We start from the raw sequence: 14,089 nt of genomic DNA, 5'->3' as shown, positions 1-14,089 counted from the left end.
AACTTTTCCAAGCACCGAGAGGTCGTTCGCCGACGGTGTCTCGAGCTTAACTGTATGACATAATAATAGTCGTCTGTTCTTTTGGTACGCAGAAAAAGAACAAAAGAAGGAAACCTCTGTATAGTATTAGTCGTTATTCATAAGAAGCTGGGGAAAGCTAGCTTCCGTTACCCTCCGATGAATTCCACTTACAAGACGGCATCATCACATCTTCAAAGCCCAGGGCCCGCAAGCCTTTTACTTTCATCATGGTTGAGATTCTCAAACGGGCTTGCGCCTCTCTCAAGGGCCCGGCGACACCTCCTACTAATATCATACTACCCAAGGGCCATCGCCGGCAGCCCCAAAATCGGCCTCTCCCAGTTCCTATTTGTTTTGACCATAACCAGCCCTTCTCCATGAGAGATAACGTCACCATTCGAGCCGACATCTATCGACCCATAGATTCCGGCCCGGTTCCCGCTATCATCATGTGGAGTCCTTACGGCAAATCGGGCTCGGGTAATATAAACCTGGCATCGTTCCCGTTCCGCTGCGGCATCCCGGAATCTTCGCTTTCAGGATACGAGTCATTCGAAGGGTAAGTCCCAACCCCTTTCATGGTCGTCTCGGGGCTCATGACCTTTGGCTGATACCATTTCCTAAGACTGGACCCGGCCGAGTGGGTGGGCCGAGGATATGCCATTGTCAACGCCGATGCGCGCGGTTCGGGCGACTCCGAGGGCGACATCCGTTGGTGGGGCCGGGGAGAGGGTGCGGACGGTCATGACCTGGTAGAGGCCATCGCCTCCCAGCCATGGTGCTCAGGCCGCGTGGCCTTTGCGGGCAACTCGTGGCTCGCCATCGCCCAGTGGTTCATTGCTAGCCAGCGGCCGCCTCACCTGACCTGCATCGCGCCCCTCGAGGGTACATCTGATATGTACCAGGAGCAGCTGTGTCGAGGTGGAATCCCTGATGTTGGTTTCGCCGGGCTCATTGCTCAAATGATACCTGGTACGAAGATTGTCTAATTAGCCAGTAAACGAAAAACATGAGCCTGCACACTCTCTCTGACTATTATGACGCCCTCCACAGGTCGGCAGCAGCAGGAGGACGTGGTAGCCATGCTCGGCAAACACCCCGACTACAACAACGAGTACTGGCAGGACAAACGCGCCGAGCTCGGCCTTATTCAGGTCCCGGCATACATCGGCGCGAGCTACTCTACCAACCTCCACACGCTAGGTTCCTTTCGAGGGTTTGAAGAGATTCCCCACGAGAAAAAATGGTAAGCTACTTAACTTTTTGCTCTGGCCCTCCGTCGGACGCGCCTTTTCTTTTTTCAACTCACAGGTTTGTCCTTCCTATAGGTTGGTGGTACATGACACGCAAGAGTGGTACGACCTCTACAGCCGAGAGCGCACCGAGGACCTCGCGCGTTTCTTCGACTTCTACATGAAGGACGCCAAGAACGGATGGGAAGAGACTCCGGCCGTCCGCCTCTCGCTCCTGGGCTTCAACGTTCCCAACGAGACCCAGTCGCTGCCGCATCTACCCTGGCGGGCGCCAGGCGCGGAAAGGGTCAAGCTCTACCTAAACCCCGACCAGACCCTCGGACCGACGGCGCCGCCGCGGAGCTCCGAACCAGCCGTCCTCGACTACCAGGCGGACGCGCCCACCCGACAGACGGGCGACGACGCGGGCGAGCTGGCCTTCACGTACACGTTTCCCAGCCGGACCATCCTGGCGGGGCCGAGCACGCTGGTCGTGCACGTGGCGTCGGAGCAGCAGGACGACCTGGACGTGTGGGCGCAGCTGCGCAAGGCCTCGGCCGACGGCGCCCTGCTGCAGAGCCTCAACGTGCCGCTGGGGGAGCTGGACGGCGTGTCGTCGCCCGCAGAAGTGCCTGACGTGTGCACGCTCAAGCATCTCGGCCCGATAGGGATGCGGCGCGTGTCGACGGCGGGGGCCGGGCCTGCCAGGCCCGGCGACGTGGTCAGGCTCGAGGTGCCCATAGAGCAGGGCGGTATGGTCTTTGAGGCGGGCGAGAAGCTCGTCCTCAAGCTGGCGGGACATGACATGCGGCTCGTCGACCTGCTGGTGCTGCAGGGTTCGTTCAAGACGACGAATTGCGGGAAGCATTTTGTTCATTTCCAGGCAGACAGGCCTAACTATCTTGAGGTTTTTATTCAGTAGATTCTCTTTTTTTTTTTTTTTTTTTTTTTTTTTTTTTTTTTTTTTTTAGCTGCACCAGCATAGCATATCAAAAACGTGGCAAGGTACCATACAAAAAACGGGTGCGCTATCATGTCTAATCGGCCCTTTCAAGCCTTTTGATTGCCTAGTGAATTGCGCACGGAGCCAACAGGTTCAGTGTGTTTTCATACCTACCTTAGGTACTTACTGTAGTTAATTGACCACCGAAAGGTGAGAACGACACATGCATACGGTAACACATTACTTAAAGGAACAATTTGCTCAGGGACCGAGTTTAAACAACATTACGCTACGTCATCTTGCGTTTCGTGTTGAACAGTGGCAGAATGAATTTCCTTAATTTTTTTAGCTGGCTGCACCATTTTTCATCCTCGGAACTCCGAACTTTTTTTTATTTGGTTGAGAATCATTTATTTATTCCGATTAATGGGATGAAAGGAAATTCAAAAACGGAGGCAGATCAACAAATTGACTACCATAGTACCTGGGGTTTTCTGGGATCTACAGTACCCATCTAGCTAGTTTTCTAATATTAGCTTGTAGGTAGATATGATTGCATTTCTCTCCTCAACTGCCGAACCGTTTGTTGAAACTAGAAATAAGCATTTACTGTACCGATAGGCGGCCTGGCGGAACGGTACAGTCGGTCCAAAGGGTCAGGGCACTCTGGGCAAGTCAGGTCAGGGTCCATGTGACGTAAGAACCTGTGACTGCCCACGAGCATCAGCTGCAGTACGATGCAGAAGCGCCGATCTGGTGCATTGCGTGCATTTGTTGTGGTGTGCTGTTGTTGTACGAAGTACGTATGGTTTAGAGCAGCTTGAGAACGGACCCGGTCTGCTCCACTAAAGATAACGGATGGCAATGGAGCTCAACCGACTGCTGTACGAGAGAAGCAGCAAATCACTAATACAGATTTCACCAGGAGGAAAACTGCACCGTAATTCTCAGAATGAGCCCAAACGAAACACAAAAACAGAAAACAGCAAAAAAATAAAAATAAAAAATAGCAAGACAGATGAGAGAGATATTAAGGAGCACAATGGGGCACAGAGTTTTTCGCTTATTTCAAAACTTCTTTTACGACCTCGCCTCTGTGGAAAACATAGAGCAAATGCCGCCGTAACGAGAAGAGAAAGGGAAACTAATAAAGAAAGCTTCGAAACAAATACCAAGAATCATCTCATTAAAACCGATCGTTGGATTATTACCCAAGTCACTGAAAACGGACAAACCTGCACACAAGCACAATCTTGCCGGGCCCCAAACCGGCGCGCCCACAGAAAACTACCCCGCCCCAACGAACCACCCGACAAACCACAGCTCCAGTCCGTCGGGTGTCATGGACCCAACGAGCTACAGCTCCCACAGCAGAGCTCCGGCCGAGGCCGCACGCGCAGAATTATGTTTTACCGAGGGCGGAGCTCAAGTTTATGGGACTGGAGCCCATCCTCATCCCACCAGGGAAACCTTGTCCCTGAGCAGCAGCAACCCCAGCCTCGGCAAAAGCGACGACGCCGTTCGTAGTAATGCCAGCGCCGACGGCTCCGGTCAGAACAACATTGCACATCATCTAGAACCATACGCCATCACCGATGAAATAGAGGCCCCCAATGGCGCAGCAATGTCTCCCTCAGCCACAGCTCCCCCGACGACGACTACTCTCCCCCCGCTCCAGATGACGAGGCCCCGCACCGCGACCTCAACGGCCGAGATCGACAGCACCATCAGCAGGCCCGGCGCCGTGCGCATCAACGTGAAGGGAGCATTTATTGTGGACGGCTCACAAACCCCGGCCACTCCGTCCGGGAATTGCAATGGCAATGGCTTGTTGACTGGGCGCAGTTCGCCCGACCACCACCAGACCCAAGATATTCGACTCCCGAACCACACGGCCGTCGTGAGCCATGTCGCCATTGACGTATGTTTTTTTTTCTTCTTATCATTTGCTTGCTTTAGACTTTTCTTCCCCTAGAAACGCATCAAACGTTACTCATACGTCACCAACAAGGTTCGCCTACTAACACCATGGACGCACCGGATTACAGATTGGTGGCTCCCTCGCCAAACTAGTCTACTTCTCGCGCGAAGCCGATTCCACGGATCCTGGCGGCCGCTTGAACTTTACCAGCTTCGAGACGGACAAAATTGAGGAGTGCTTCTCCTTCATGCGCCGGCTGCGTGACGAGCAACAGCCCCTCAACGGCTCCGTCCCGAACAAACTATGCGTCATGGCGACCGGTGGCGGCGCCTACAAGTACTACGACCGTATCCGCGAGGCGCTGGGGGGCGAGATTGACGTGCTGCGTGAGGATGAGATGGAGTGTCTAATAATCGGTTTGGATTTCTTCATCCACGAGATCCCGAGGGAGGTCTTTACGTACTCGGAGACCGATCCCATGCACTTTGCGACACCTGGGTGCGACGACGACGGGAGGGAGATATACCCGTACCTGCTGGTCAACATCGGATCTGGAGTTTCGTTTCTGAAGGTCGAGGGTCCCAGGAAGTACCAACGTGTCGGTGGCACTTCCCTGGGCGGTGGTACCCTGTGGGGTATATTGTCGCTGCTGACGGGCGCTAGGTCCTTTGATGAGATGCTGGATCTTGCTTCCAAGGGAGACAACTCTCGTGTGGACATGCTAGTGGGCGACATTTACGGGACCGACTATGGCAAGATTGGGCTCAAGAGCTCCACCATCGCTTCGTCCTTTGGCAAGGTCTTTCGCATGAAGCGGCAGGCCGAGTCGGCAGCGGAGGACTGCGGACCGGGGTCTTCGGAGGTGGGTTTTGGACAGGGCGAGGACTTCGCCAACGGAGCCGGGGATGCAACCGAGGACGATGGCGGCTTCTCGGCGGCCGACATGTCGCGGTCGCTGCTCTACGCCATCAGCAACAACATCGGACAAATCGCCTATCTCCAGTCGCAGATCCACAAGCTGTCGGCCATATACTTTGGCGGATCCTTCATCAGGGGTCACCCGCAAACCATGAACACGCTCAGCTACGCCATCAAGTTCTGGAGCAAAGGAGCGTCGCAGGCTTATTTCCTCAGGCACGAGGGGTACCTGGGGGCCGTTGGGGCCTTCCTGAAGAGGCAGCCACGTAACTGGGGCAGGAGGGGTAGCTTCGAGGAGAGCGCCACGAGGAGGATGAGGGAAAGGGGCACCAGTTGCGCTAGGGAAGATGAGGACCAGAGGCCGGTCGAGCCGGTTATGCCAAGTGGCGCGACCGAGTGAGCAAATCGAGACGCTCGGGGCAGAAGGTGGCATCGAACACTGCCACCGGTCTCTGGTGCGGCTGTTGGGTCCGGCCGGTTTGAGTTGAAGCTGGCGGGTCTGCTAGTCTACTTGTGGTGTTTGTTTCCTAGTTTCTGATGCGGGTTACGATTATGGGATCCACATAAAAGACGGTCTTCCTGTGCAGAGCACGTGTGCAAACTGGGAGCATCTCAGGACTAAGCCACGTTACGGCTAGTTCATTAAACCTAACGGTCAAGAGGGGACTCTCTGCAAGGCTATTTGCTCGCAAGGGGCTTCAGCTGCCAATAGAGGCAAACAACTGGGGACGTGACGAGATGGGTTTGAGGGGAGACGCGCGTGAACAATGAAGAGAGCCATCGACTAGCGTGGGAGATTCCCCGGATATCCGAACGACCGTTTTCTCTGTTCAGCTCCCCTCCAGTTGGGCACTGTCACATCACGTAGCATTTAGCAACAGCGGAATATTTTTTTGGCGGGCTTTTTTTTTTTTTTTTTTTTTTTTTTTTTTTTTGACATCCCGCCTCCCCCGCCCTACACGTTGCTTTTGACGATCAACCGTTTTAAGCGTGCATAGGATTGCGGGAAGACCATGATCAAGCTGTAACTTGCCTTCCGCGACGCGCAGACCTCGGAGGCCAAAGCACACCCATTTCTTTCTAGAATAGATTGTCATCAACGACGATCTACATGCGATTTTCTCAAGAGATTTTTCATTCCCAAAAAGATTGAAGATCCAGAAAAACATGAAACAAGACTAGCGCTTGGATTTTTTCTTTCAAGGGAAGCAAGATGAGGGAGGACGCAAAAAATCATGTCTTTGCTTAAACAACAAAGGGCTCGTATCTCTTCTTTCAGACCAGCGCCAAGTATGACACCAAAGGGAAACGAGGCTGTCATGTTTTTTTGCTAGTTTTTTGTGGCTTTGGCTTTCTTGTTCTTTTGTCTCACGCAGAGAGAGAGAGAGAGAGAGACGGCCCAGCTTGTTGAAGTGAGCTACGCTAAAGGGAGTGTGGCAGGCAGAGACAATTCTCGAGATTCCCATTTGCAGGACATGGACTTTTCAGCTCTCGGACGGACCTGTTCGTGACTCAAAGCCCATCATTTCCAGATTTTTCTTGTTTGTTTTGTGAAACCTTGTATACGGGAATGGAAAAGAGCGACCTAAGCGCACTGACGGTCTAGATCGAGACTAACCGGAGAAAATAATTTCAAGTGTCGTTCGTGATTGAAGGATGTTCCTAGGGCAGATGGATGCGGAGAAAACAAAAGCAAAAAGAATCATCGATCTTTGCTAAGCTTTGTCGATCTAATTTCTGGGGCAAAAATAACAAAAACAGAAAACCGCCCTGAAGGGCAAACAGCCTCGACCGATGGACTAGGCTAGCAGCAAGCACTTAAACCCGCTTGTTTGAACCGAATCAGGTTCAGCACAGCCCTTGAGGTCGAAATCGAACCTGGCCCAATGATGGGAGAGCGAGGGAAAGCCACCATTTCCCCAGGTGGGCCACGCGAAAGACGACGGCCCCTGGGGCTAGTGGCTCTTCCACGCGGTGTTCGCAGAGCGAATACTTGGCGTAAGCTATGATCCAAAACAGACAGAGTAGAGAAGAGAAGGGCAACCAAGAAAAAAGACCCCCAGGGTCAATCTCGACTTTGGTCTGGGTTGATGCCCTTTGGTTGGTCCGTTGGGGTTCGTGGTCTCAAGTCTATATTCCACTTGTGTTCCAGCCCTAAGCCGAGTTGGTCTGTGTCGTTAGGTGGTTGGTTTACTTTGCCCCTTTTTACCCTATTAAGATTTTGTTTTTGGTTGTTTTGTTTTTCGCCTACACGTCAAGTTACAAGTGGTTGTAAGGCTGTCTTATTCAACTATATATAAGTCTATGATGCCGCTCACGGTCCTACTCCCCAGATTATCTTCTCCATATCTACAAAGTCTCGGCTAGTCACTCACTCTGGTCAAACATCTGGTTTATGTTATAGCGCTTCCCGCCGCAGACCATCTACATACTATCCTATTCCATCTTCAAACCTCCAAAGCAGTCTGTCAGACAAGAGTCGTGCCGTAGCGCTACAGCCAACATGGGTCTTCTTCCTCTGACTTACCGTCGTCCCGAGCTCATCCCCAAGCCGGATGAGGTGCGCCCCTCAAGCCGTGCCACGACCAACTCGACCGACAGTGGCAGCTCATCCGGCATCGATGAGAAGGCCGGGACTTCGGTAAAGTCGGGTCAGTCTGGGATGAGCAGGGGTATCCCCTCGGCTCTCTCCTTTGACAAGATCATTGATGGAGGTACCTGTCCTGTAAGTGCCTCGAGAGTCAACTGTCTTGCTTATATCATAGCCTATTTTGGGAGGGAAAACAGACAAAAAGAACTAACACCACACTTGAAAAGCCGTGCACCGTTCGTGACTTTATGAACTACCTCATCTATGTCGAGCGTGCGGCCGAGAACCTGCAGTTCTTCCTCTGGCTGCGCGACTACAAGACGCGCTTCGAGGCCGTCTCGACTTCGGACCTCGCCCTGGCTCCCGAGTGGACGCAGGCCAAGGAGGACGAACTGACGGTCAAGCTCCAAAAGGAGCACACGGAGAAGATGCGCAAGGAGCCCGAGGTCGCCGCCAAGATGTTCAAGGGCACCGACTTTGACAAGAGCGCCGCCGCCGCAGCCGATCGCAACGAGGCCGACTGGGGCGCATCCCAGGTCGGCGGCGATGGCGAGTCCACCATCATCGGCTCGCAGTCGACTAACTATAAGGCCCAGGCCCAGGAGGCCTTTACGGCGGCCGGTGCTAAGCAGCCTTGTAAGTCATGACTCTTGTGATGTTTCTGTCTGTCTTTTTTTTCTTCTAGTATGTATTTCACAATCAAAAGTGCTAACCACTGAAACACAACATGCAGTCACCATCCAGCCCTTCCGCGAGGAGATTGACCGCGTCATCGCAAACTACATCGTGGAAGACGCTCCCCGGCAGCTCAACCTCGCCTCGCGCGAACGCGACGTTCTCGTGCACGCCCTCGCCTACACGACGCACCCCAGCGCGTTCCGGACCGTAGCCCGGACGGTGGAGCACTCGCTCCGGCGCCAGGCGCACCCCAACTTCATCCGCTGGAGCATCTGCAACGGCAACCCGGCGCGGGTATTTTTCGCCCGCGCCCTGGGCGTCTCCCTGATCCTCATCGGGCTGACGGCCTCCATAATCCTAGCCCTGTCCTCGGCGGGGCGTGGCTACCGCGCCCTGGGGGCCATCGGCTGGATGCTCGGGGTGTCGACGCTGGTGGCGGCGTACAAGGGCATGTGCGTGGTGCTACACGGCATGCACCACCGGCATGTGCGGCCGTGGGAGTTGTTCGAGACGGACGAGCGAGACGTCGAGGTCGTGGGCGAGGACGGCGTCCGCTTGAGCAAGGGCTCGTTCGACTCGTTCGGCAGCAGCAACAGCTACGAGGACGAGCCATGGGTCGTCAAGTACAAGAAGCGCAACATCGTCCGCAAGATCTTTGACCGCGAGGTCTGGATCCAGGAGCCCGCCCTGAGGCAGATCCAGGACACCATCTTTGTGCAGGCCATGTTGGCCGCGCTGCTAGCTTCGGGTTTGCTGGTTTTGATTTTTGTCTTGGTGCCTGGTGGTGGATTCTTTTAATTTTTGTATTTTCTTTTCGTTCTTTGATTCACTTTGGCAGCTTATTGTGTTTTTTTTTTCTTCTGCCTGCGAGTTGGATTGTCTCTTATAATGTGTCCTTTTTACCAGCTTTTGATATCCCGAGGTGTTTGCCATGTTCGCCGCCTGCTACGACTTTCTTTGCTCAGTTTTTGAATACATTCTTTATAGACGTGTTATTACATTTTGTTCTATTCAAATCTATAGTACCTGGTTATCACACCATTAATACTTCAGTTCCAATTAATGTTCCTCCAGGGCTATGAGTGAAAAGCTTAGTTACTTAGCCCCAGCGCAGTGCAGTCAGTCGCCTGATACTTACGTGTAATTAGTACTGTCCTCCAGATTCATCATTGAAATACTTGAAATCAGGTAGCCAGTTTCAGAAATTATCAGGTATATAGTTGTAATCATTCTGGGTGACGCGTGGCTCGTCTAACGCTTGTATGCCGCTTGGCGAACTAGTACAAGACGGAGGCAACAACCCAAATTTAGCAATATTACACTTCTTTCATGAAACGAAAAAAAAAAAGTGCACTTAAAATTAAAACTTTGGGTTATTTCTTATACTCTAGTCAACGAGGACCTCTGTCACTACATCAAACAAGCCTGAGACTTCAAGAAAAACAAAACAAGAGAAAACAAACCCCACAACGCATTTGTCAAGGCCTCCTCCAACTCCGGGAGAAGCAGTCAAATCCATCGCAAAACCAAAGAAAAGAATAGAAAAGATAGAAAAGTGAAATAAGTAACCCACAAAACCTAAACCATCTTCTTGTTCCTAGCAGCAGCCAACGCTTTCCCACCATCATATGTTGTCGCCGGCAAAATGATCAGCAGCTCGTCAGCCACCGACGCCGCCTTGCTTCCATCCTGTCCAATATGCGCACGCCCCTGAGACTTGTCTTGCTCACCATCTCCCTTATCAAAGCCATTGGTTCCCTTACTCGACATCGGCGACTCCGGCATCCCTTCTTCAAACTTGCCCTTGGACGACTCCCTTGGCGAGAGCTCCTCCACCTTTGGCGTCGTGCGTGCAATGTCCCAGACGGACAGGACGGGCGAGCCATCAACACCGTCGTCTCCCTCGTGAGCAGCACCGCCGGCCCGTCGCATGTCGGCAAAGCTCTTCTTCCACTTGACGACGTGCAGCGGCGACGGCATGAGGTCGTCCCTAGGCTGCTGCTTTTGCTCCTTCTCCTCCTCCTTCTCTCGCAGCTGCTCGACTCGTCCGACCCGGACGCCGTGGTAGTCACCCACAATGTCGGCGAGGCTGGACCTCCGCGACGAACCGCTGCTGTGGCTCGATGCCGGACTGCCGCCGCCCGGTGGAGGAAAAGGTGTGCTCAGGCGCCGCCGGCTCCAGGCCCGCTCGCCCAGCCCACCCGTGGCGGCGGGGGCTGGTGTGGCCATCTGGCTGTGGTTCAGCCTGGATGTGGATGGCGATGACAGCGACACGTCGAGGATGCTGCTGCCGACCGTCGTGGTGGACTGAGGGCTCGGCTCTGCCGTCGACGCTGACCACGCGCTGACGCGGACATTTTCTGGACGGTAGGGATGGACAGGGGCATTGTCTGCAGAAGGTTCGGCGTTGTCACTCACGTTGTTCCGACCGTTCGATGGGTGCGTAGCAGAGGTTGCTTCGATGGAGTCGGAAGAAGAGGACGGGTACGTCGCAGAACCGGCACCGTGGTTGTTGCAGTACACAGTCATCGAGGCACGGCGCGGCCTTTCGTTGAAGAAGCGGTCCTTGGTCGGCGACGTGGCGGGCGAGAACTGACCGTTGGGGATGACGGCGTCGAACCGGGCCCAGTCGACGGGCTTGCTGCTCGACCGCCGCCTCTGACGCAGTCCATCGTCGGCCGGCGAGAGCGGAGACGCCGGCACCATCGCCGAAGGCTGCTGGTAGGCGGTGCTCCCTCCCGCCGAGCCCTGCTCGCTTCTCGGGTGCAGGCTGTGGACGAACTGCACGCGCATAATCTCCTCCCGTCTCCCGGCGTGCTGTCCGCCGTGGTCGCCGAGGCTGGCCAAGGGCGGCAGGGGCGGAGGAGGTCTTGATCTCTGCAGGCTGGACCATGTCTCGTCGGGCTCGGGGGCCTTGATGACCAAGACCCCGTCATCATCCTTCCTTTGCTTGTCTTTCTGTTCCGTTTCTGTGGCCATCCGTGAACGGCGCCGACCAGATGTGAGGTCGTTGTGACGTCTGTAGAGCTTGCATCCCAGAAATACCAGCAGCCCAAAGGTGGCACAGCCAGCAAGTGAGCCCATCGCGACGGCTGCAGCCTTGCCCCCGTTCTTACTGCTACTCAGGAACGCGGGGGTTCCGGGGTCGCCGGTGCCCATACCCTGGGCTGCATAGCGTTGCGCCGCAGAGGCGTCCACGAGCGAGTACACCGAGATGTGGTCCAGACCACCGCACGCAGTTTTCTTGTCCCCTGCGCATGGGGTTGAGCAGTTGCCGGATCCGACAGATGTGGCCTCGGGGGAAAGGTTCGTTGCGCAGTAGCATTCCCTATACAACAAACGAGCGGAGAGCATGTTAGTTTCTGTATCATAACCGCCAGTCACCAGTGTGACTTGGTCGGGCCTTAACTCACCGTCCCTCCCCGACGGCAACAAAGCTGTAGGTATCCACCGCTCCTCTCCCCAAGCTGGCCCTGACACACGCCTCGAGACATATACTCGTGGTCAACACATTGGCTTCTTCGTTGCTCAGAGGCATATTCACCTCGAGCCCGACTTCTCCGTCACCGTCTGGTCTTCTGTAACAACCCTGGAGGCCATACCCGACATGGTTTGCTGGCTGGGTAGGTCTTGTTCCGAGATGCGTGGTGATGGTCTTGGTCAAGACCATGCTGGTCGTCACCGTCACATCTGAATGGTCCTCGTCGCCCCGAGCGAGTGAGGCAAAGAGAAGGAGGATGACGCCGAGGTTGATACACCCTGGGCCTTTTCGTTTCCGCACGCCTGCGAGTGCATGCATTTTGTTATTTTTTTCTGCTAACCGGTACTCAAGTAACGAGCATGCAGGGAGCCTTGATGTTGGATCATGGTGGTTTAGACGTTGTCAAGGTTGACCTCGACGGGTCTTTCCCTTGGGTCAAGTATCTTTGCGTGAGTGACATTGCTGGTCCGAGTAGGGGCGTTGAAGACAAAGAGATAATGAGCATTTCACACGGAACAAAGAACAGCGTTCGGATCCGGTCTGGAAGCCGGATTCGGGGGCCTTTTTCAACATATTGTTCCTGGACGGGTGAGGAGTGAAGGATTTGATAGTGAACTTCTAGGAGTCATTCATGTTTGTTCGTTGAAGGGTGTTCATTACCAGAGTCTACAGTATTTCCACCCATGCTGCCAAAGTCGTTAGTGGTCATGTTGGGGTCTGTAAAGGCGGAGAGGCGTTCAAGGGCTCACCTTACTTACATACCTGTCCATGTACCCCAGGAATGTGGGACATCAAGATAAGCATTCCGATCTAGCCCCCATATAAATTATACACAGATGCAGGGCTGCTGCCACCTCTCCAAGTCCTGCATTCCATCCAACTCGTGGCATTGGCCTCTGAACCTTTCTTCTGCAGGGAAGCAGCACACACGGCGCCACTCATCTAGGCTTGGCAATGCGCCCTGGATATTTTACTCCGTAGATAAGAAAACGTACATGCCATTTTTATTTTTTGAGGAGAATGGTTGAATATGTGAGCAAGGTATATGTACGCAACATACGGTACTGTTGGCCTGGGTCACTGTTACATTGGCATTTGCTTTCCAAGGTGTGGATTCTGCAGTCTCCCGTCAGAACTGAGATTTAGGCTTGAAATATATCAGTCGTATAGTCGGATCGATCATGTAAACCGTACGACCTGCAGAAGGATGTATCTTACACCCAACAAGGCAAGAGATGCTCCTGGTACAGCAGACTCAATGGCAGAGGGATGTAGAAAAGGCAAAGTTGGGAGAAAGGAAACGATGAAAAGCATATAAAAACGAAAAAAAAAGTGATATGAATAAAAAGAAGAAAGAAGAACAAGAAAAACACACGTTGAAAATCAAACCTTTATATGAGATACTGCTCGCCAGTCAGTTGTGAGGTTGCGACACTGATACTATCATCAGCAAAGGCGTTGTAAGTCAATGTGGGATTGCATAATAGCCCGAGAACCTAATGAGTTAATCGATCGTGGCCTTGATGACAACGAGCGTCTTATGTACGTATTTAGCATTTGAATTCAATATCGATTTGTAATGGTCCTATTATTTCACAATCACAGGGATTTTCTTTAGTGCCTGCCTCCCTTCCAAAAGTCCCAAAAAGATGCTCGTGCACCTTTGGAGTGAAATAATATTCCGTACCCCGAGTCGAGTCGCCAAGACGATTCACGGAAAGCAAGCCGAAGACTCCAAGGGGGGTGGTCACACCAAACAAACCCATCGTCGCATGGTGACCCCCACGTACCGGTGCGAACCCCTGTCGTGGTTTTTGTTTTTGCTTCTCACTCTCTTTGGGGCCTTTTGCATGCCCTTCCAAATTGAACCACACCCATCAACTCCTAATTACAGTACCTACCTATTGCGGTACATCAATTCCCCGGACATGAAAAAACAACATGCTCGATTTCTACCCCAGCGAATCCCATGCCACACAATTACATGCTTTTTACCATCTCATACATAATACCATCCCGTTCCGTGTTTCTCCCCCCACGCGCTACATGCAAACGACCACACACACACACACACACCCTTTGTTCCCCAATAATTTCCTCCACCCATCATTCCAATCGGAAAACCAACAGTGAATGCTGGTTGGTTGCGACAATTAAAAGCCTCCGCTGCCTCCTTTGTCCATCAAAATTCCCCACCCCTCCTCCCACCTCCCGTGCTACGAAGTAAGTAGTAGTGCATCTCGGGCGTCACGGTGCATGCAAATGCAAATGCAGCTTTTTCTAGCGCCGCGACCAGGGCGGGAGG

At 53.3% G+C, this 14,089-nt stretch overlaps 3 protein-coding genes across 3 annotated transcripts; 2 read left to right on the top strand and 1 right to left on the bottom strand.

Annotated features, from left to right (window-relative positions):
* Positions 1-248: 248 nt before the first annotated feature.
* Positions 249-5,936, top strand: PgNI_10647 (uncharacterized protein; the record flags this gene model as incomplete). The annotated part of the gene is made up of 7 exons (XM_031130620.1): positions 249-580; positions 647-993; positions 1,075-1,267; positions 1,350-2,160; positions 2,818-2,892; positions 3,443-4,117; positions 4,245-5,936. 7 exons carry the CDS (start codon positions 249-251, stop codon positions 5,433-5,435), a joined length of 3,624 nt encoding a protein of 1,207 aa, XP_030980209.1. The 3' UTR covers positions 5,436-5,936.
* A 1,602-nt stretch (positions 5,937-7,538) lies between these two features.
* On the top strand, positions 7,539-9,101 carry PgNI_10646 (uncharacterized protein; the record flags this gene model as incomplete). The annotated part of the gene is made up of 3 exons (XM_031130619.1): positions 7,539-7,760; positions 7,853-8,261; positions 8,359-9,101. 3 exons carry the CDS (start codon positions 7,539-7,541, stop codon positions 9,099-9,101), a joined length of 1,374 nt encoding a protein of 457 aa, XP_030980208.1.
* A 780-nt stretch (positions 9,102-9,881) lies between these two features.
* On the bottom strand, positions 9,882-12,102 carry PgNI_10645 (uncharacterized protein; the record flags this gene model as incomplete). Its single annotated transcript, XM_031130618.1, has 2 exons — positions 9,882-11,631; positions 11,717-12,102. The coding sequence occupies 2 exons, from the start codon at positions 12,100-12,102 to the stop codon at positions 9,882-9,884; spliced, it is 2,136 nt and encodes a 711-aa protein (XP_030979991.1).
* Between the last annotated feature and the right edge of the window lie 1,987 nt (positions 12,103-14,089).

Source organism: Pyricularia grisea, chromosome VII, assembly GCF_004355905.1.
Source record: "Pyricularia grisea strain NI907 chromosome VII, whole genome shotgun sequence".
Classification (NCBI taxonomy): domain Eukaryota; kingdom Fungi; phylum Ascomycota; class Sordariomycetes; order Magnaporthales; family Pyriculariaceae; genus Pyricularia; species Pyricularia grisea.
This window is presented reverse-complemented; position numbering and strand designations above follow the sequence as displayed.